The sequence below is a fragment of the Lissotriton vulgaris genome, chromosome 1_1 (assembly GCF_964263255.1).
Source record: "Lissotriton vulgaris chromosome 1_1, aLisVul1.2, whole genome shotgun sequence".
NCBI lineage: Eukaryota > Metazoa > Chordata > Amphibia > Caudata > Salamandridae > Lissotriton > Lissotriton vulgaris.
The window spans coordinates 1410603705-1410626339 of NC_141685.1; the positions used below are offsets into that span (position 1 = coordinate 1410603705).

At 44.9% G+C, this 22635-nt stretch overlaps 1 protein-coding gene across 2 annotated transcripts in view; it reads right to left on the minus strand.

The window, feature by feature from the left end:
- LOC147750611 (chloride anion exchanger-like) overlaps nucleotides 1-22635 on the minus strand; it is a 334851-nt gene that overhangs the window by 33991 nt on the left and 278225 nt on the right. For both annotated transcript variants that reach the window (XM_086967201.1, XM_086967202.1), the window contains exons 16-17: nucleotides 16143-16238; nucleotides 10751-10987 (exon numbers count right to left, since the gene is read on the minus strand). In XM_086967201.1, the coding sequence (XP_086823327.1) occupies nucleotides 10751-10987; nucleotides 16143-16238 (333 nt within the window). The remainder of the gene's footprint in view (nucleotides 1-10750; nucleotides 10988-16142; nucleotides 16239-22635) is intronic.

Sequence of the window (22635 nt, forward strand, 5' to 3'; positions counted from 1 at the left end):
TGAAAGGTGAAATACTCTTTCAGGATACAATTCGATCATGAACATATTTGCAATTGTGAAATCTAAATTTGAAGCTGAAAATGACAAACCGGGATCCTAAAGTCCAGTGACTGGATAAGGACTTATTTTTCATCTCTTTATCACTTTTTTCCAATCTTCTCCCTCCCTTGTCCTTTTTTTTTTACCTTTCTCTCCCTTGCTTGCAACAAAATCTGATGAGGTACAATGCGTATGGTCCCTAAAAATAAGTTCTGATGGACTCCACCTGCAACCACCCCCACAAATTAAGTACTGATTCTGTTTTAGGAACATAGCCCCAGCTTCCATTCTGCGTAGTCATGTCTTTACTCTCTACACTTCATGAAGGTGAATCCCCAGTGAAACCACAGTACAATAGCCGCCATGGGTACTATACCGTGTGTTATCTGTTTTTTTATTGAAGGGTGGAATACAGCATAGGGTGTTGGGATTCTCCAGGCGACTTGCCTCTTTCAGGCCATATCTGGGAGTTCTTTGAAAGTGCTACTTCTGGTGAGGGCAGGTAAGTGATTAGACTAGGGTCAAGGGGTGGATAGACCATGTTAGGTTCTGAGGGATAGGTAGGCTCAGAATGCCTAAGGAACGTCTAGAGCGTGTACGCCAGCTGTTCTTTACCCTTTTTATAGATAAAATAAATGGAAGCTTATAAACATTAGAAATATATTGTTATGCTGCATAAACACAGCAAAGATTGAATGAAGTGAACATGGCCTCTCTAAAAAAACATAATCAGTTCTGAAATCTAAATGTGTATCAAAGCTGGTCCGGCTCTTTAAATATCCACATTATGTTGGTGTCATTCTCAACTTTACATTTAGGTCTACTTTTGTCATGTGTTCCCCACTGTCCACTCTCCTCGCTGCAGTGCTCCCGTGGAATGCAGCAGGCAGGGCCAATGCTGTGGCGCTCACAGTGGCATACAGCAGGGCAGATGGATTACCCCTCACAATGGTGTCACCCACAATCGAATGCGGCAGGGAAGATGCCGTGTCAGCCACAATGAAATACAGTGGGCAAGATGCAGTGTCACCCACGATGGAATGAAGCAGAGCAGACGTGGTGTCAACCAAAATGGAACATAGCTGGGCAGATGCAGTGTCACCCATGATGGAATGTAACAAGTCAGATGCCTTTTCACTCACAACAGAATACAGCAGGAAGCATGCAGTGTATCCCACAATGGCATGCAACAGGGTGCATGCAGTGTCTCCTGCAATGGCATGCAGCAGGGTGCATGCCGTGTCACCCACAATGGCTTGCAGCATGGCGCATGCAGTTTCTCCCACATTGGCATGCAGCAGGGAGCATGCAGTGTCTTCCAAATTGGCATGCAGCAGGACGCATGCAGTGGCTCCCGCAATGGCATGCAGCAGGGAGCATGCAGTGTCTCCCGCAATGGCATGCAGCAGGGAGCATGCAGTGTCTCCCGCAATGGCATGCAGCAGGGAGCATGCAGTGGCTCCCACATTGGCATGCAGCACGGAGCATGCAGTGTCTCCCGCAATGGCATGCAGCAGGGAGCATGCAGTGGCTCCCGCAATGGCATGCAGCAGGGTGCATGCAGTGTCTCCCGCAATGGCATGCAGCAGGGTGCATGCAGTGTCTCCCGCAATGGCATGCAGCAGGGAGCATGCAGTGGCTCCCACATTGGAATGCAGCACAAAGCATGCAGTGTCTCCCGCAATGGCATGCAGCAGGGAGCATGCAGTGGCTCCCACATTGGCATGCAGCAGGGAGCATGCAGTGTCTCCTGCAATGGCATGCAGCAGGGAGCATGCAGTGTCTCCCGCAATGGCATGCAGCAGGGAGCATGCAGTGGCTCCCACATTGGTATGCAGCACGGAGCATGCAGTGTGTCCCGCAATGGCATGCAGAATGGCACATGCAGTGTCTCCCAAATCGGCATGCACCAAAGCGCATGCAGTGTATCCCGCATTTGCATGCAGCAGGGAGCATGCAGTGTCTTCCAAATTGGCATGCAGCAGGACGCATGCAGTGGCTCCCACATTGACATGCAGCAGGGAGCATGCAGTGTCTCCCGCAATGGCATGCAGCAGGGAGCATGCAGTGTCTCCCGCAATGGCATGCAGCAGGGAGCATGCAGTGGCTCCCACATTGGCATGCAGCACGGAGCATGCAGTGTCTCCCGCAATGGCATGCAGCAGGGAGCATGCAGTGGCTCCCACATTGGCATGCAGCAGGAAGCATGCAGTGTCTCCCGCAATGGCATGCAGCAGGGTGCATGCAGTGTCTCCCGCAATGGCATGCAGCAGGGAGCATGCAGTGTCTTCCGCAATGGCATGCAGCAGGGAGCATGCAGTGTCTCCCGCAATGGCATGCAGCAGGGAGCATGCAGTGGCTCCCACATTGGCATGCAGCACGGAGCATGCAGTGTCTCCCGCAATGGCATGCAGCAGGGAGCATGCAGTGGCTCCCACAATGGCATGCAGCAGGGTGCATGCAGTGTCTCCCGCAATGGCATGCAGCAGGGTGCATGCAGTGTCTCCCGCAATGGCATGCAGCAGGGAGCATGCAGTGGCTCCCACATTGGAATGCAGCACAAAGCATGCAGTGTCTCCCGCAATGGCATGCAGCAGGGAGCATGCAGTGGCTCCCACATTGGCATGCAGCAGGGAGAATGCAGTGTCTCCTGCAATGGCATGCAGCAGGGAGCATGCAGTGTCTCCCGCAATGGCATGCAGCAGGGAGCATGCAGTGGCTCCCACATTGGTATGCAGCACGGAGCATGCAGTGTGTCCCGCAATGGCATGCAGAATGGCACATGCAGTGTCTCCCAAATCGGCATGCACCAAAGCGCATGCAGTGTCTCCCGCATTTGCATGCAGCAGGGAGCATGCAGTGTCTTCCAAATTGGCATGCAGCAGGACGCATGCAGTGGCTCCCACATTGACATGCAGCAGGGAGCATGCAGTGTCTCCCGCAATGGCATGCAGCAGGGAGCATGCAGTGTCTCCCGCAATGGCATGCAGCAGGGAGCATGCAGTGGCTCCCACATTGGCATGCAGCACGGAGCATGCAGTGTCTCCCGCAATGGCATGCAGCAGGGAGCATGCAGTGGCTCCCACATTGGCATGCAGCAGGAAGCATGCAGTGTCTCCCGCAATGGCATGCAGCAGGGTGCATGCAGTGTCTCCCGCAATGGCATGCAGCAGGGAGCATGCAGTGGCTCCCACATTGGCATGCAGCACGGAGCATGCAGTGTCTCCCGCAATGGCATGCAGCAGGGAGCATGCAGTGTCTCCCACATTGGCATGCAGCAGGAAGCATGCAGTGTCTCCCGCAATGGCATGCAGCAGGGAGCATGCAGTGGCTCCCACATTGGCATGCAGCACGGAGCATGCAGTGTCTCCCGCAATGGCATGCAGCAGGGAGCATGCAGTGGCTCCCACATTGGCATGCAGTAGGAAGCATGCAGTGTCTCCCACAATGGCATGCATTAGGGTGCATGCAGTGTCTCCCGCAATGGCATGCAGCAGGGAGCATGCAGTGGCTCCCACATTGGCATGCAGCAGGGAGCATGCCGTGTCTCCCGCAATGGCATGCACCAGGGTGCATGCAGTGTCTCCGGCAATGGCATGCAGCAGGGAGCATGCAGTGGCTCCCACATTGGCATGCAGCAGGGAACATGCAGTGTCTCCCGAAATGGCATGCAGCAGGGTGCATGCAGTGTCTCCCGCAATGGCATGCAGCAGGGTGCATGCAGTGTCTCCCGCAATGGCATGCAGCAGGGAGCATGCAGTGGCTCCCACATTGGCATGCAGCAGGGAACATGCAGTGTCTTCCACAATGGCATGCAGCAGGGTGCATGCAGTGTCTCCCGCAATGGCATGCAGCAGGGAGCATGCATTGGCTCCCGCAATGGCATGCAGCAGGGAGCATGCAGTGTCTCCCTCAATGGCATGCAGCAGGGAGCATGCAGTGGCTCCCGCAATGGCATGCAGCAGGGTGCATGCAGTGTCTCCCGCAATGGCATGCAGCTCGGTGCATGCAGTGTCTTCCACAATGGCATGCAGCAGGGAGCATGCAGTGTCTCCCGCAATGGCATGCAGCAGGGTGCATGCAGTGTCTCCCGCAATGGCATGCAGCAGGGAGCATGCAGTGGCTCCCACATTGGAATTCAGCAGGGAACATGCAGTGTCTCCCGCAATGGCATGCAGCAGGGAGCATGCAGTGTCTCTCACATTGGCATGCAGCAGGAAGCATGCAGTGTCTCCCGCAATGGCATGCAGCAGGGAGCATGCAGTGGCTCCCACATTGGCATGCAGCACGGAGCATGCAGTGTCTCCCGCAATGGCATGCAGCAGGGAGCATGCAGTGGCTCCCACATTGGCATGCAGCAGGAAGCATGCAGTGTCTCCCGCAATGGCAAGCAGCAGGGAGCATGCAGTGGCTCCCACATTGGCATGCAGTAGGAAGCATGCAGTGTCTCCCGCAATGGCATGCAGCAGGGTGCATGCAGTGTCTCCCGCAATGGCATGCAGCAGGGAGCATGCAGTGGCTCCCACATTGACATGAAGCAGGGAGCATGCAGTGTCTCCCGCAATGGTATGCACCAGGGTGCATGCAGTGTCTCCGGCAATGGCATGCAGCAGGGAGCATGCAGTGGCTCCCACATTGGCATGCAGCAGGGAACATGCAGTGTCTCCCGCAATGCCATGCAGCAGGGTGCATGCAGTGTCTCCCGCAATGGCATGCAGCAGGGTGCATGCAGTGTCTCCCGCAATGGCATGCAGCAGGGAGCATGCAGTGGCTCCCACATTGGCATGCAGCAGGGAACATGGAGTGTCTTCCACAATGGCATGCAGCAGGGTGCATGCAGTGTCTCCCGCAATGGCATGCAGCAGGGAGCATGCATTGGCTCCCGCAATGGCATGCAGCAGGGAGCATGCAGTGTCTCCCGCAATGGCATGCAGCAGGGAGCATGCAGTGGCTCCCACATTGGCATGCAGCAGGGAACATGCAGTGTCTCCCGCAATGGCATGCAGCAGGGTGCATGCAGTGTCTCCCGCAATGGCATGCAGCTCGGTGCATGCAGTGTCTTCCACAATGGCATGCAGCAGGGAGCATGCAGTGTCTCCCGCAATGGCATGCAGCAGGGTGCATGCAGTGTCTCCTGCAATGGCATGCAGCAGGGAGCATGCAGTGGCTCCCACATTGGAATGCAGCAGGGAACATGCAGTGTCTCCCGCAATGGCATGCAGCAGGGAGCATACAGTGTCTCCCGCAATGGCATTCAGCTCAGTGCATGCAGTGTCTTCCACAATGGCATGCAGCAGGGTGCTTGCAGTGTCTCCCGCAATGGCATGCAGCAGGGCACATGCATTGTCTCCCGGAATGGCATGAAGCAAAGCAGGTGTGGTGGCAAACAGTCACCTTACGAACCGCCATTGATATTCACGTGCGGTTTACAATGAGACATTTTCTAAGTCAGTACGGTGTATTTCGTGACCAGAGAGGCTGGGAGTGACGCACGGATAGTGTCACAAGTCTTGCATGTTTGTTGACCAGCGGCCAGAACCCCAGGATACAACGGCCTTGCTGGGAACAGGGTGGCTCCGTTCCTGGAAGTTATCTTATCTGGACGATGGGTTGTAAATGGGCCATCCTCCTGATAGCCTCATGTACTGCATCTTGTTTATTTTAGTGATTCTCATAGTTGTCACAAACAAGTCTCAGCACTGGTGCAGAAGTTCATTCCCTGCACTAATGGAGCTGCTTGGCATCCACAGATGGGTGACTGGAAGTACCTGTCTGTATTCAAACACAACTCATCGACAGCAGCTAGCTGGGATGTTCATGGGCTAAAATCAAAGACAGGAGATCTGGAATGACATTGTTTATCACCCAACGCGATAGGTGCTGTATACTAGACACAAGGGTTACTACTTAGTCCACAAGAATGGCGTAGACCCAGTGCTTAATTTGTAAAAAAAAGAAGTGCAGGTGCTGAAAATTTTGCCAAGGAGGCCACCGCTCACGTCTTCCTCCGGTGAGCCCCACTTTCAACACTCTCACTGCCTCAGCCGCTATCTTCTAACCTTGTTCTGTTGTCTATCCCCTAAGTCTTTGCTCTAAGAGTCTATTCTCTCACCTCTCTAATTGTTTTTTATCACCTTTGTCACACCCTGTAATTCTGATTTGCCCTCTATTAATTTTAGCCCTGCCCTTTTTTCTCTTCACTTTTATCCATGCTCTGCTCTCTCTCCCCTCCCCTCGATCTTGGCTCTTTACTATCATTCTCTAGCAGTGATTAGCTGTGTCTCCATTTTATCATTTGACGGCTTTATTTCCTCTGTCCTGTACTCCACATCCATGAATTCTATCTTCTCTCTTCTTAATGATCTCTTCTTCACATCATGGCTGCTTTCTCTTTGTATCTGATTGGCTCTCCTCCTTTTCTTCTACTTTGCTCCGTTTTATCTCTCTCCTCTCTTGTTGTTTCTTCTCCTTTTTACTCTTGATGTCTCTCATCTATAACACTGCTACTGCCTGTGACCCCTGTCGTCAGCCGGTACATGTCCCTGCTATTTTGAACTCTGCGTTTTCCTGTTGTCATTCCTAATGAAGCGGAAGATGACGTGTTTTACTTTCTAACCTACACTGAGTGCAAAAACAAAATGAAAAGGCTTTTTTGCATATATTAATCATTGTGGTATGACTGGGTTTATTGCGGAACAGGCGTATGCCGGCCTGCCTAGGAACATTTACCAGCAAGTCACCATGCAATGTATGTTATTCTTTTTATTTTGAATTGAACAATTAATATTGAGACCACCACCTGCAGGTTCAGAAATTGTCGCCTCGGCCCTGTAAAAGAAGTGCAGGTGCTGAGCACCTGAAAGCATCTGCTTAAATTAAGCACTGCGTAGACCCCTTAAGCAGCTTTATGCTTTAGTGCATGTCAAACACACTCTTCCAAAAATGAAAAGCCACTGAGCAGCAGTCCCTTGAAAAGACCTCATTTGTGATTAATAATATAGATGCTGAGCTGCCCATCTTTCACAAAAAATCAAATAAAGCCCTTTGCGCTGAGTTTATTCCAGTGTGGACTTCTATAAAACAGAGACTTAACTATGGGCCAATGTCCAAATTAAGGCATTTCTATTGCACTCACAACTGATACTATTCTTTGCTTTTGGCGTTTAGCAAGAAATAAAAAGGGTTTCCAGAATATCTGCCAATGGCTTCTTTGAGTGGGGCCGGGTGAAACCTTTGGGGATTGACCGTCTAAGTGGCTCAAAGACTGGCATAACACTGAGTCCATCCTTGTCGATAATCAGTCAGGATTCCGTAAGCGAATCGATATGATCGAACAGGTGATCAGGTTCTATGTAGTTGCTTCAAAATCTGTATACATACACAGAATGCCTATACAGTGACCTTTGTTGACCTAAAGCCGGCTTTCGATTTAGCCAACAGGTTGATATTGTGGCAGAGATGACAACAACAGTTGCACAGCCCCTTATTAAATGCATTTAAAAACTTGCACACAGATAACAACGTCGAAATCCAATATTGAGCTAATGGGGAAGGTAAGGAAATGAATTCCCTAGGGGGCGTTTCAGCATCTCTGCTTCTCACACTATTCCTGAATGATATTGGTGGACACCTCAAGGGTTTGAACCTTCATTGTCTGAGGTGTAGGGACACCTACTCCATTGTATGCTGGTGATGTAGTCCTTCCTACTCTTACTGAACGTTTGATGTATATACACCAATCAAAGAATTCACAGAATACTGCAAAAAGAAGCAATCACAGACTCCATAAGTAAGGGTGGGGGTGGGGGTGATGCAGCACCCCCAGTAAGAACCATGCTAGAGTTCAGAAGATGAATGAGCTATAAAGATGCCTTTAAGTTTTTATTTTTCTCTAGTTACATTTGCTGTGCATTCAAAGGCAGAGGTAACATGTCAAGCTATGTCTTCTGACAAATTGATGCTTGTTTTTTTTAACATGGAGATTGGGGATTATTTTTATTTTTCCGACTACAGAGTAAGAGGATTTTGTAAACGTGAACTATGTGGCAGTCTTGCTGGCATAAAGGAAGTGTGAAAGGAAAAGCTGTAGGAGGTCTATTTTTTCTAAAACACAACACAAGTTATCATTTGTGCCCTATATGGTTTCATCAATAAAGCTGAATGTCTGTGCGCATTTCTTGCCAAATGAAATGGAAAATATGCTGCCTGTAACGGTGCTCTATCACTCCATGGTTTGGTAATATTCTTCACTTGCACCCCCCTTGTCAATTCATTACTGGACACCCAAACTCTGTTTCCAACAGTGTGCTTTGCAAAGGTTTTAATCTGGAAATCCAGAGGGTTGGGCGCTCTGTACATGCTTATTCTCTTGTGTACTGCTTTCATTTAATTTGTTATGGCTCACTGATTTTCCCTTCTCACTGCACAGTCACTTGGAGCACCTTTATGTTTGTATACAGTACGACAACCAGTCTTTCCCAAGAATGATACAAAATTGAAACATCTGCATTGCTGTTGGACATATTTCTGTTGGGATTATTGATCTGATTCATTCTTTCTAGCAGCGCAAAATCCCTGACTGTGCAAGACAGTTTCCTTTGAATTTCAAATCCTGGTACATCATTTGTTTTGTATGTAACACTGATAGCAGCATCCACACTCTAAAAGTAATTGACAGTCAATGTTCCTGTTAGATCTGACATCCTAGGTGAGGTATTCCCCCAAACTTCTTGCCTTCACTCCTGCTGATTTCTGAATTTAGTTTTGTTGGAATTAGGACTCTGTGCACTTTTTGCCAGTGCTAAAGTGCTTCTGTGCTCTCTCTAAAACATGGTAACATTGGCTTACACCTGAATAGTGCATTTAATTTACTTATAACTTCCCAGTATGCGGTACTACATGTACCCAGCCAGGGCCTGTACATAAATTGCTACAAGTGGGCCTGCAGCACTTGTTCCACCCACTAAAGTAGGCCTTTAAAACATGTCTCGTGCTTTCCATTGCAGCCTGTAGTGCAGTTTTAAACTGCTATAGTGACCTGGCAAAACAAAAACCATTTTCCTAGGCCAACCTTTCTTTTCAATACTTGTAGGTCACCCCTAATGTAAGCCATAAAAGCCCAAAGTTCAGGGTGCATTGTATTAAAAAAAGTAGGACAAGTGAGTTTAAGTTTTAGATGTCCTTTGTAGTGAATAACTCCTACATGTATTTTTCACTAGTGTAAGGTCTGTCTCTTACATTGTGTAACATTGGGTTACCTTATTACATTTAAAAAGTGCTAACTTGGGATTTGGGGCAGATAGGGATATCATGGTTAGAATCAAATTCATTGTAAGTTGGAATCCTCTTTAATGGCAACGTCACATTTTAAGTCACAATATGCAAAGGCCACATTTAGAAAGTTGGCATGTTCTTGTCCTAACCATTTGTGTGTCTGCCAGGGTCCTGGATCACATGACTGTGAATGGCTCTGCTGTTGGGTGTTAGGCATTTATTCCAGACATTGAGACCATCTGGGACTAGGTATGGACAGGAATGGGCTATCCTACCAGGATGGCTGGGGGCGGAGCTGTTCCCTGCCTCAGTTAATTCCAAAGAGCTTGCCTACAGCACAAAGGACCCTGACACCAGGATTTTGTCACCCCAGACGTCTTTGAGCCCTGGCAGGGAAAGGAAGGGAAGAACTGTTCAGAAAAAGATGTAGGGTTAAAATAGGCTATCCCCCTACTTCAAAGTCTGGCACCAGGTATAAATGTTGGACCCTCAGGGCACCTCTTCAGGAAATACTTCAGATGGACTGCCTTGACCCCCAGAGGAATGCACTGCTGTTACCAAAGGATTGTCCTGCTACTTGAAGGACTGCTTGAAGGAGAACTAGACAATATCCTTGACCCCGGGGCCACTAGAAGTGACTCCAAGGGCTAGTTGGCTGGCCTCCTGTGCGAGCTACAGGGACATAACAAGCTCCTGAGTCCTTGGCTATTTCTTATTTTATTACGGTATCCAGATTCATAGGTGTTTTACATGCATTAAGGTAAAAAATGTGCCTCTCTGTGATACAATTTTCAGAGTTGATCTTCTCTGCTCCTAATTTCCTCATTATCTAACATTGCTTTCAACACTTTTAATGAACAGGCAGTCACATTACCATCAATAATAGCCCATTTAAAACTTTGAATTATCCAGAATGTGTGCATAATCTGAGTTACCTAGAATCTGTGAATGCCTGTATTATCACAAAATTGAACATACCATGTTTATCCAAATGTGAGCATAACAATTAATATCTGGTAATTGTTAACACTATGAAGTATCCCAATTTCTTGCATTTCACGCATAATCTGTGATATACTGGGTTATCCAGGACATGTGTGTGTAATTGTTGGCATCCTTTTTGCAAAGCATGTACTGTCTGTAAAGTGTACACAACACAAATTATCCTGAACGAGTGCATGCTGTAGATTATACATGATTTTCATTATGCTATGACGTATCCAGGATTGGTCAGGACTCACTGAGTGCCCAGAGCCTCATCACATTGTGTTAACTCATTTTTTAAGGATTTGACATACATAATGTTCCTCTGCAACTATATTTTCATGTGGCTGCTGCCCCTTCTCCTGTCTCTCCCTTAGCCTGGTAAATACTGGATGCAGCAAGCGGTAAGGGCATTATGGACATTTTAACAATAAGTTATATGAAAAGAAATTACCGCTTTGATGCCCTTCATGGCAGAAAGATCCAAAAACGAGACAGCTCCAAAGTCGATGATCACACTATGGACATCAATCTTGGGCACAAAGATGTTCACTGGTAGGTCTTTTTTCCAGTCTATGGTAATTGGCAGGTCAGCAGTGTATGTGGGCAGGTCCAGCTCTTCTACTTGGTTGTTGTCAAGTTCTTCATCATCAGTGTCTTGATATTCATAACTAGTATTAATGATTCCTTCCTTTTAATACAATTTAAAAAAAGACCCACAAATATGTTATGTTTGAATGAAGAAACTTCAAAAGAGGGCATTTTTAAGAAAAGGCAATAAAAGAGATATAAAGCATGTTTGGTGATGTATAAAAAATTGTTTCTTGTTTAGAATTAGGTGCGGCGGAGGAAAGGGCGCGGGCATGGATGTTGGCATGTATTGTGACACAAAAGTGGAAAAGAATGCGTGTTGGTTGGGGAAATTTTAGGAGAAAGGAATAATATAGAAACAAACCAATATGAATGATAATATGGCTATTTGTAAGACATCTGTTCCTATTCTGTGTTCATCTTAACTGTAAAAGACTACAGACATGTACTAAAAAAGGATAAGCTGTAATGTCCATGACCCCAAATCCAAATGCACCAGCCACTGTGATGTTGTATATGGGACAAACTGAGGCATTGACACGTAGCTTTAGGAAAGCCACGAATTGGTGAAGAAGTCATAAACGTCAAAGTTGCTGGACCCACAATTTTCTAGTGGTCGCAGTGAGATACACACAGTGAGAAAGGTGGATTGAAGCATAATACACCTATTTAAAAACAAGAAGATTAGAACAGCAGACTTTTGATGAGTTCCTGATACATGAGGTGAAATAGATGGTGGGGGTAGTGGAGGAGCAAGCCAACTAAAGTAGGCTTACATGGCCTTTCTATTGATGACCCAACTAATAACTTTTTATTAGCAAATTTACACTTTTTTTCAGCACTATTACATATAGGTGAAAATTTCAATTTTATCATCAATCTCTCACGTGGCACATGCACACAAACCTTTATAATAATAAGACAAGAGCTACTTTGAAGTGGGTGATACACATACTGAAATTCTGGTGATAGATTCTTAGTGGTAAACAGTGTTTCCAGCAGGGATCGGACATATTTTAAGGTTTAACTGGAATTTAATAACACATGAAATAAGGAGTAAAAAAAAAATCAAAGATTGGACAACCAAATTGAGTAATAGTAAAAACTGTTACATTCAGCACTTAGGAGTAGCAGGTAGAATGCACTACATAAACTTTATTTTAACAATAAAATGTAATTTATTTTATTGTTTAATATGCCGACCATTTTGAATGTGAGCTCTTGACTTTTCTAGATAAGACACGGATCGGACAAGGGCCAGATGCTGTTCATAATGTTTTTATCCAGACCAATGCAGAAATCATTTCTGAATTTGAGGTATTAAAAACAGGGCACATTAAAAAGTCAAAAGTGAACTTCGCTGCAATTATGACTTTTTTATCCCGTGCCATATGAATTCTTTGTTTTTCTATATCAGCAGGAAGATCAAAAATGCAAACACAGTCAGTGACAGTAAATAAATGTAACACGTTTAGTCCGAATAGTGCTTTTCAAAAACCTGTCATATTAGCTTATTAGTGGTAAAACGAGGGCTGCAGGGCCATTTACAATAAGCTTATGTTATGAGTAGTTATAAGGCTCAGGGCAGGGGACTGGAGGCCAGATTTAGGGCTCAGGGTTTGGGACTCAGTAGTTTTCAGGGTTGGGGGAACATGATGCTTAACATCACTGAGGTTAGTTGCCCCAGATGTCATATTGTGGAATGGGACTTTGCCCACATGTTCTAGGTTTGATGATTTCCCGAATTTGGAAGCAGGTCACCTCAGAATTGAAAGGCATTATAGAATGTGGATCTTTGCCTGCTGGGCCTAAATATCGCCGGCAGGCGACCAGGAAAGCGGGCACATGCAGCCAGATTCATCATTGTAAAATCGGCTCGCAAAGGGCCAGATTCTGAGAATCTGGCCCTTGCGAGTGAAATTTTTGCATTTGGGATTCATCACCCCAAATGCAAAAATCGCAAATTGCGAAATCGCTAAATTGCGAGGAATTGCATTTAAGGAATCTCTATTTGAGATTCCTTAAATGCAATTCATGAACCATTTTTGAATTGCAAAATCGCTATTTTTGGCCGCTTTTTACCGCGAAGTCTGACTTCGTGGTAAATAGCGAAAACTTAGAAAAATGCACTTTAGTGCATTTTTCTAAGTTGTATGTTACACACACACATGTCCTTTGGACATGTGTGTGCGCAACATCAGTCTACATTTACATTTCAGGGGTGCTACAGGGTGTCCTTTGGACACCCCTGGCACCCTTGAAATCGCATCCTTATTTGCGATTAGCAATTTGCTAATCGCAAATAAGGAAGCTGTTGAAATCGCAAATAATATTGAGATTTCTACATGAATCCCGTTTTGCGAGTCATTAATAGCTATTCCTTAATAATCGCTATTAAGGACTCGCAAATCGGGACATTGATGAATCTGGCTGCAAGTTCCTTGAGTTAGCACTGAGTGTAGCTCGCAGAGATAGCCAGATACTGGAAATCACGAAAGAGCCCTCCACATAGAAGGGGGAGATGGGTGTGGAAAACTGGGTATTAGCAGATGGCACTGCCGTACGTGAAGAGAGGGGAATGCACAAGAAGCCTTTACCGGATCAATGGCAAGAAGTTGTACTCAGTTTTCTATCTGTGGAGGCACAGAGAGCATGAAAGATGTACATGTGCAGAGGGCAGAGCCTGTGCAAGGGTGCCCAAAGGGGTATAGACTTGCAATGACCCACCCTCACCAGTAGCCCCTCCCAAACTCCTTCAGGGATGTGTCTGACCCCCATTATGCTATATTAGATTATGGTACTGAGTAAAGCTGCACCACCCATGCACTCGCTTGGTTCAGAAATGAAAAGTGATTACATGTTTTCTGCGTTGTTTCTATTTGTTGAAACGTTGCTTTCATCCTGTATGTGGCTGTTCACTGAAATGCTAACACTGATGGAAATATAGCGGACATTAGATCTGTACGGGTGATAAACGCGAAAATGCCCAATAAAAAACATGTTTAAAAAATGGTCTCCATTCGAGTACATGTCTTTTTTTAACTCTCTTCCACTACTTTCCCCCCTCTCGATCCGTTGTTTCCTCTCTTTTTCTCCCCTCACCCACTCCCTGATGCGCCTTGTCACCCCCATGTAAACATATGTGTATTTTCTATTTCAATTATGAAGGCCTGGCAGCTGCAATTTGGTTCCGGCCACTCACTTCTTCCTCTCATCTCCTCCACATGACCTATTTAATTCCCCCGCCCTGCTTCCTGTCTGTCTAAAATGTATTTTCTTCAGAGTTCTCAGTAACTGTAAAGTGCTGCCAGGCTGCTTGCATACATTTTGGCACTTCACACAGACTTTAAAAAAAAACATTTTAATTTACCATTCTAACATGCCCATTCACTATGTTGGAATTGTATATGAAAAATGGCTACTGCATCACAACGATCTAGTGTGTGGGTGCATTGGCCACCATCTTTTAATGTTTTTTTCACAGAAAACCCATGTCAAAGTTGACAACCATGCATGTGAATGCATCTTAAGGCAAAAACACGCCTTCTATTACTAAAAGGCACAGGCTAAACCAATAGCTCGACCTTTTAGAGCCAAGATACATTGGCTTTGCTAAAGTGTCTTTAAGCGAAGGACAAAAACATGAATGGGATATGGTGTCATTTCCCATGTGTTCGATATGGACGTCCCGGCTCTAGTTGCTTTAGAACAGATTTAGGTGTTTTTACTTGAACATTTATGTTGAATGTTTGTGTTGGGGACAAAAATATCACCCTTTATAATTGTTTGCATTATTGTATTAGCCTTTATACAAAAAAGGCTGTGGTGATAAAATACCAATGAGAGGTTGCTTCAGTAAACTCACAAAAATAAAATGTGTGCAGAATTAGAAGGTTAGGAAATGTAGTGAAATCTTGGGAAAGAAGACTCGAACTAAGATGTCCCATGTGTCGTTAGATTTATTAACAGAGGCTGCAAACGTGAAGATAAGGTCTGCGTGGACGACTGAAGACGTGTGAGAACCGTAGGGAAGTATTGGCTGCCAGGAGAAAATTGAATTCTCAGTGGCTGAATACAAAAGAACAAGCCAACATGTATTGAAATAAGGATTTATACTGTCTTATAAAAGTGCGTGTTCAAAACCATTTTGACACTCTATGAGACCCATACTCTGCGCTTTACCTCTTCCTGATTTATATTTGCTGCTGCCAATCCTTCTTCACCCTATGCCATTTTAAGATTCTACTGAATCTTTTGAACCTCTCCTTGTGGGAAGTTCTGCAGTTATTGAGTTTGAGCATCATGCTCTATTCTCACACTTGCATCTCACTTTTGAACTCTTTATGGGTTCTGACCGACACCATTTTCGCCTTCTTTTTAGAATAGGGGTTATTTCCTCTATGGAGTGCGCTGAATTCATTATTTTGATATGATTTGCTCTAACTATATTTTTATTATCAGTTCAATAATCTGATTGACATTTGATTAATGAATAAAGAATCTGATTTTATTAAACTTTTAATAAGAAAATAAAACCCTTTAAAACTACTTACACCGCTCACTATTGGCTGAACTTGGAATATTTTTGTAATTGTGATTTATGTGATTATAGCTCCTTCCATCTCCGAAAACGATGGAAAAGGTCTGTTGCCAGGGAAGATGGGAAGAGAAAGAGCAAAAACCCTCACACCAGTCAGGTACCAAAGCAAAGTACAGCTTCTTCCTCTGGAGAAGTGTGGCTCACTGGTTAGAGGAGGCAGACCTGGAAGCAGAGGTCAGCCCGGGACCAGGGTTCAATTCCCGGCTTGGCGGGGTCTTGAGTCCTAAAAATGTCCATGGACTCGACAATTCTCGCTCCGGTGCCTACTTGATTCACGGGTTGACACTCTGCGACTCTGGGCAATAGCTTGCTTAATCTCCACAACGGCCCCTCGCGGCCGGATGCCTGGCTTTCACCTTGCGGATACCCTGCCGGGGTTATCTCACAGGGGAATACCAGGACGGGTTCCCTAAGCAAGCGCTTAGAAACCGCTTGGTGATTTACGCTATATAAATTCCTGTACATATATAAATTCCTGTACAAGGGCACAGTCACCCACAATGCTCTGTTCATCTACAGTACTATACTGGTCACCGTCACCCACAATATAAGAGATGCATCCAATTCAAAGTGCAACTGAAATAAGAAAAGGAAAATAGTACAAGGACTCTTACAGAATTAAATGTATTTCATGAGAATCGATTGAAAGACTTACAGGAGTCATGTGCAGCTCTCCCTTTTTCAGAAGCTTCCTGATTTTTCTCAGCGCTTTATTTCGCTTTCGCAAAATCCTCAGTGGATCAAAACCGACCTGCAAAGAGAAGTTTCATCAGTTGGGAAAAGATTTAAAGCAGGTTTTCCATTATGCAATTTCAATATACCGGACTGCTGCTCACATTAATCCTATAAAAAAAGCTACATGTGGCGCGTGCAGACATTTTTACTGGAATCTACATTAAAAAAGACAAATGTTGTAATTGATAAAGTCAAACGTTTGGACCAAAAACTATAAAAGAATGACTTTGAATTTTAATAGTCACAGGAATTTGCAAACCTTGCCTTAGCCATAAACACCATTTCCCTTACTACATCCCTTAACTTTTCATTATGGAAAACAACTAGAACCCGGCTCTTAAGAGTGACCCTTTTCCTTTACCCACATCTAACTTAAACCTTAAAATTTACTCTGTTATAATCTATATTTTCCTAATGTATGCTTTATTCAAGCTTTAGTTTGCTCTCTATTGTTTTCCCAAACTGTTTGCTCTCTACACTTCTGTTTCACATTTAATTTTTGACATTAGGTTTTTCAAAGTATTTAAGTAAACTTTTGATGCCATCCAAAAGCAATGGGCCAATGATAAATCAATGTTCTACAGTTTGAGTAATGGGCTACTTCAAATAAAAGATGCCCATGATGATCCAGATATAAAACCACATCCACAGTGTGGGGCAGTTCATTCCACACCTGCAGCATTAATATAGCCTTATAACCTGCTGTAGCGGGCTATACTGGCTATTAAAGACTTGCACCCATGTTAAAGGCCTGAGCTGAAGGAGAGGGCCTTTAACAAGGGAGCAGGACTTTAATGCCTGTATAGCCATGCCACTGAGGGCAACATTCCGCTACTAGAAGGGAGAATGTTCTAACAAATAAAACAAAGGCCTCACTGAGCCTGAGGGGATTGAAGTTCCCTCAGGCCCTGTGAGGCTTTTGTTCACACCAACAGCTGTGAAGGACAACATTGGAATGTTGGAGCTCCGGACCTCAACCAGCCATTAGAAGCCAGGAGCTCTCCATTTTTTTCAATGGAGCTCCCAGCATTCCTATGTTCTAATATTAGTGGAATCTTATTCATGCTGAGATGAAAATTAACAGGGGATCTGATCTGAAGCCAGAGAATCCCATGGGAAATGAGTCATTACTTAGAGAATCATTAATTCTATGTACAGTTCTCCTAGTATTCCTCTTTCACCCTCCAGTTTCTCTGTACAATGTTTTTTTCTTCTATGGTCCTTGCAGTTCCTGATGGGGACTTATTGTTACCAGCTCCATGGGGAAGTCCAGAAGACTCATACTGTGGTCCTGAGTTGGTAAGAAAGCTCAGTGAGGAAAGGCATCTATTTTCGAGCTTAGTGTGTAACCTTAAGGGCACAGGATCAAATCCAGCTGAGTCACTCAGCCTTTCATCTTTGTAAGGTTGGTAAAATTAATACCTTTGAGCTGATTAATAATTAACCTCTCTTATTACCACCTTGAGACTAGAACATTCAAAAAGTTCTTATATTAGTGTAGTAGTTATTATTTTCACAGTACAGAACAGGCTGCAAGTGCATAGCTTTCTCATACATGTAGAGTTCTGCTACTAGTATAGCCATGACAGGGAGGGGGGAATAACATATTCTTTGTCAAGGTTTTAGAACTTTAAAATACTCACAAATGTATGCTGATCATATAGGTCATTGCAAAAAAACACAGTTGATGGACAGAATGCAGAACAATGTCTTACATTCACCCCAGTTCAAAGATCTGGGCCTAAATCCATCGTTTATTTGCACTCCACACCACCCTAGGTCAGACAATGGCTATATGCAAATCAGCCTTGACCCTGTGCCTCATGGGAACAGTCCAGCCCGAACTACCAAGCAATGTCTTTCCTAGACCGGAATCAAGCATCCAAGGACCGGTTTCTGGCTATCAGCCTTCTTCAGCCTTGACTCCAGTGATGTGGAGAGCCTGGGACTCACGTCTGAGCATACCCAGCCCACTCGGGGTGAAAATTGCAAAAAACACAGTTGATGAACAGAATACATAACAATGTCTTACATTCACCCCTGTACAAAGATCTGGGCCTAAATCCATCGCTTTTTTGCACTCCACACCACCCTAGGTCAGACAATGGCTATATGCAAATCAGCCTTGACCCTGTGCCTCATGAGAACAGTCCAGCCCGAACTACCAAGCCAACTAGACCGGAATCAAGCATCCAAGGACCGGTTTCTGGCTATCAGCCTTCTTCAGCCTAGGGGTGAAAATTGCAATTTTCGAGCTTAGTGTGTAACCTTAAGGGCACAGGATCAAATCCAGCTGAGTCACTTAGCCTTTCATCTTTGTTAGGTTGATAAAATTAATACCTTTGAGCTGATTAATAATTAACCTCTCTTATTACCACCTTGAGACTAGAACATAAAAAAAAACGATGGATTTAGGCCCAGATCTTTGTACTGGGGTGAATGTAAGACATTGTTCTGCATTCTGTCCATCAAGTGTGTTTTTTGCGATCATATAGGTCAGACAGGAACATTGGGCCTCATCTAGAGTTTAGCAGACAGGAACATTGCTGTGAAGCAGAGATGTTCTAAGCCGCAACAATTGCAGGGTATGACAGATATGGGAAGGGTAAATGGAGAATGGCAGTCATGAAAAGGAAGGCAACTTCTTACACATCGAGGTCATTTGTTTTTGTGTAGAGAAATGTTGCTTCTACTTTGGGAGTTAGTATTCTCTAAACAAAAAAGTATGCAGATCAGGAACGCTTTAATACCGCGCCTGCTCAGCCAACCTTCAGGGCCTCATTTACAAAACGTTTATGCAGCGAGGTGCCGCAAGCCATGCTGCATCATTTGAAAAGCACAGGGATGCGTTGTGTTAACAACAACACAATACACCTGCTGCCCCCTGCGCTGGTGCACAATTGGATGCCATGTGCCAGCGCAGGCACCCTTGCGGCATGTTGCAAGGGTGCCTGCATTGTGGGGATGATTGTTTTTCTGCAGGAAGGGAAACCTTCCTGCACAAAAATAATCATTGATTACATTTTCCCTTTCCTATGCATGCTGTAGAATGCAGCACATATAGAAAGAGGAAAAACGAAGAGAAATAAAAGTATTTCTCCTCATTGCGCCACTCCTACGCCTCCGGGAGGCGTAGGATTCTGATGCATTCCCAGCTTTACAGAACTTTGTAAATCTGGGAATGTGTTAAGTTCTGTTGATATTGCTTGGGAACACCCACAGCGAGACCCATGGAATGCCCCTTTCATGTAGTGTTATGCGTGAAAGGGGCCCATATTTAGAAGCCCATGAAAGGTCATGCAGGGTGACTTTACGTGACCTTGTAAATATGTGCAGGCACACTGCACTACCAGTGCATCAAAAAAAGTGATTCTCGGGCGGCACAATAGACTGGTAAACGAGCCCCTTGGTGCTGTTAGGGATGCTGCGTGGACTGCGCTCATCACAGCAGGGAAATCCCTGCCAGGGATGCAAGACTTTCTAAACGTAGTGGATGGTCCTCTGCAGGGCCAGCAGACTGCCCCTTGGGTCTAAATGATGCCCTTAGTTATGCACCAGACGATTGTGACAATCCTGTTATATCTCCTGTTTTAAGGTCCTGCGTTACCCTAATTTCTCGTCATTCTCAACGAAAATTAGTAGTGCCTATCAGCAACCTTCAATGAAGTGCAAACTATTCATTGGCTCGTCAAGGATATGACCCTGAGTTGCATTGGCCACTTCAGGATGAAATCAACACTGAGGTGCTCAATGTTTATTAGGTGTGATAATTATCATTTATCACAAGTTTTTAGGGAATAACACGTGGATCTTAGTGCGTAACGCACCAACATCGCAATACCAGTTTTTTTTCCTCTGAAAAATTTCGGCAAGTTTGACCTCCTGATATTTATCAAAAAAATTATATTCGCTAGAAGTTACCACACTCATTGCAAATGTCTCATGCAGTTTCTGAACTTACCAGTTTGCTTATTGCATGAGTGTCAGATCTCTATGCGTACACAATTCCATATAATGTGCGCATCCTCCGTCGCAAAAAGCTTCTTACAATAAGCATTTGATGCATTCATTCCTACATGTCCTCTATTGACTATCCCACAGATTGACCTTTTTCCTAATTCCTTCTGGAAATAGTCAGCCTCCTCTCAATGTTGTTGTTCCATCCCTCTCATCCAATGCAACTTCTAGGGGTGCATGTGCCCTTACACTTTTGTGAATTCTCTTTATTTGAGAAGACTCATGTTTGATAACTTCAATATAGCTTAACAATTTACCACTATTTTCCACTATTTCTCTTGCACTAAAATTAACACTTTCTTTACATTTACTGCCACTTGTGCTATTAAACTATAAGAAGCAGAAGCAGCACAAAAAGTTTTGGATTTCCATTTTCCATAGCACTAAGCCATTTTAAGGCCAAGTTTGTCAATTGAGGTCCACTTGGGGCCATGTATTGCTCCCTAGCCCCCTCCAGTGGGCATTTGTTGTGGCAACACAAAGCAGCTCCGTCAATGGCCTTAATGCAGCACCACCCCTTCTATAAATCTGTCCTTTATATCATGCATCAAAGTACGAAAAATTGTCCTAATTAGGATGAAGGCCAGGTTGGTTGCTAACCTACTACATCAGTACTCATTAGGACCTCAATCTTCACATCAACAATATCACACCTAAAAGGGACAACTTTACCAATAACAGCAACTCAAGTCCTTAAAAAAATTATACTATTGTTCAAAGAGAAGGGCTCAAAACAGTGCTTAATTCTAACTAGTGGTTTGAGGTGGGGCCCAATGTCACTCATTTTTGGGATCCAGAACTTACTTTTCTCATCAGATTGACCCAGAGTGAAAGAGAAAAAACACAAAAAGGGAAATAATAGTGTATGAAGAGGGATGAAAAAGAACCTTCAAAAGTGAAAGAAAGTTAAGGAGTGTCTGATAGTGTATTAAAGAGGCATGAGGTGGAATCAAGAGTATGCAGCCTTGGTATTCGGCACCCTGACCTCCATAACACAGGCAGAGGGCTTCTGTGCACAACATTGGGCACGCACGGGTGCATATTCTTTTCCAAATGAAGCACAAGTTAAGAAACAGTGGTGTCAGCTATAACTCAGTAAATGAAGCTCTACAGCAGGACTGTAACATGGGACCGGAGACAAATGGGGGGAGGGGGTCGAATATCTCAGAAAAATTACCTAGCCCAATGTAAGGAAATATGTGAAAATGACATCAATGTGCTATTTCCCCCAGAGAAGGAGGCAGGCCATCTACCCTCCATTAAAGGCTGGATAATGGAAGAATACAAAGGGAGGGAGTCTGATCAGGTTGCAAAGCCATCAACTTTCACTGCCCTTCGTGGGTCATATGAGGGAAAGCAGATTTTAGGTATGTGATACACCAGCAGATTGTAAGTGTGTGCTAAATTTACGTCTTATCACTGGTTAGAGGTGTTTGGGTTGCTTTGTGTCCGGACGGCCTTGTTGTGTTCTTGTGGTCACAATTTTGTCATCTGTATTGATTTCACCTCCTTCTCGAAGAGGGTGGGTGATAAAATGGTGTGCGTTTCTCGTGGGCGGGAGTTCCAAACTTTGGGTGCTGCTTCAGGGAAGCTTTGTGAGTAGCGCCTACTTTTCTTGCATCTCAGAGGCTTGAGTAGAGGGGAATTTACAGTGCATAGTGTGCGACTGCCTCCTAGGTGATGAGGACATGCACTAGATACTTAGTACGATACTTTGTGTGTCAGCCATGCAACTTTGAGTGAAATTCTGGCTTCAATGGTAAGCCACTTCAATGGATGCTAGGGAGGGCTTAATGTGGTCAAATCTGTTTCTTCTGTTTACTTCTCTTGCTGCCACGTTGAATGCCACTTAACTTAAGAGAGTCCAGGTGCGCTTTTGGGGTTCCGATTTGGGTGGCAATTCCTTAGTCAATTATGATTTACACCAGAGCTCGGAATACATTCTTGAAGTCTATTGGCGATATGAATTGTTTCGCCTTCTTTAGTAGACTCAGTTGGAATTGAGGACTTCCCGTGGCTGTGCTGATGTGGGCTTGCATAATTCTTTCATTATGTTTTACCAGTGAAACACTGCCTGTAGATACTCTTTGCACCCTAGTTATACAAAGCCTGTTTTTGAGCCTGTCGGCGTCCTTTCCCAGTACGTTGACTTGAGGTTAACATTGAAAGGGAGCTTCCTGCTCTGTTTCAGCTGGGTTCCAAATTCCAAAGCCAATCTTTGTTGTAAACCAATAAAAAATGAAGGTAATGCCGTGATATCCTACTGATACGGCAATCAGTAAAAACAACATAACTAAACATGAAACATTTTGGTAAAGAAAGGTAATGATTTATGAAAGGCGGCCATGAGTTACACAAATTGCACTGTGCCTCGTGGTGCACACAACAAACAAAAA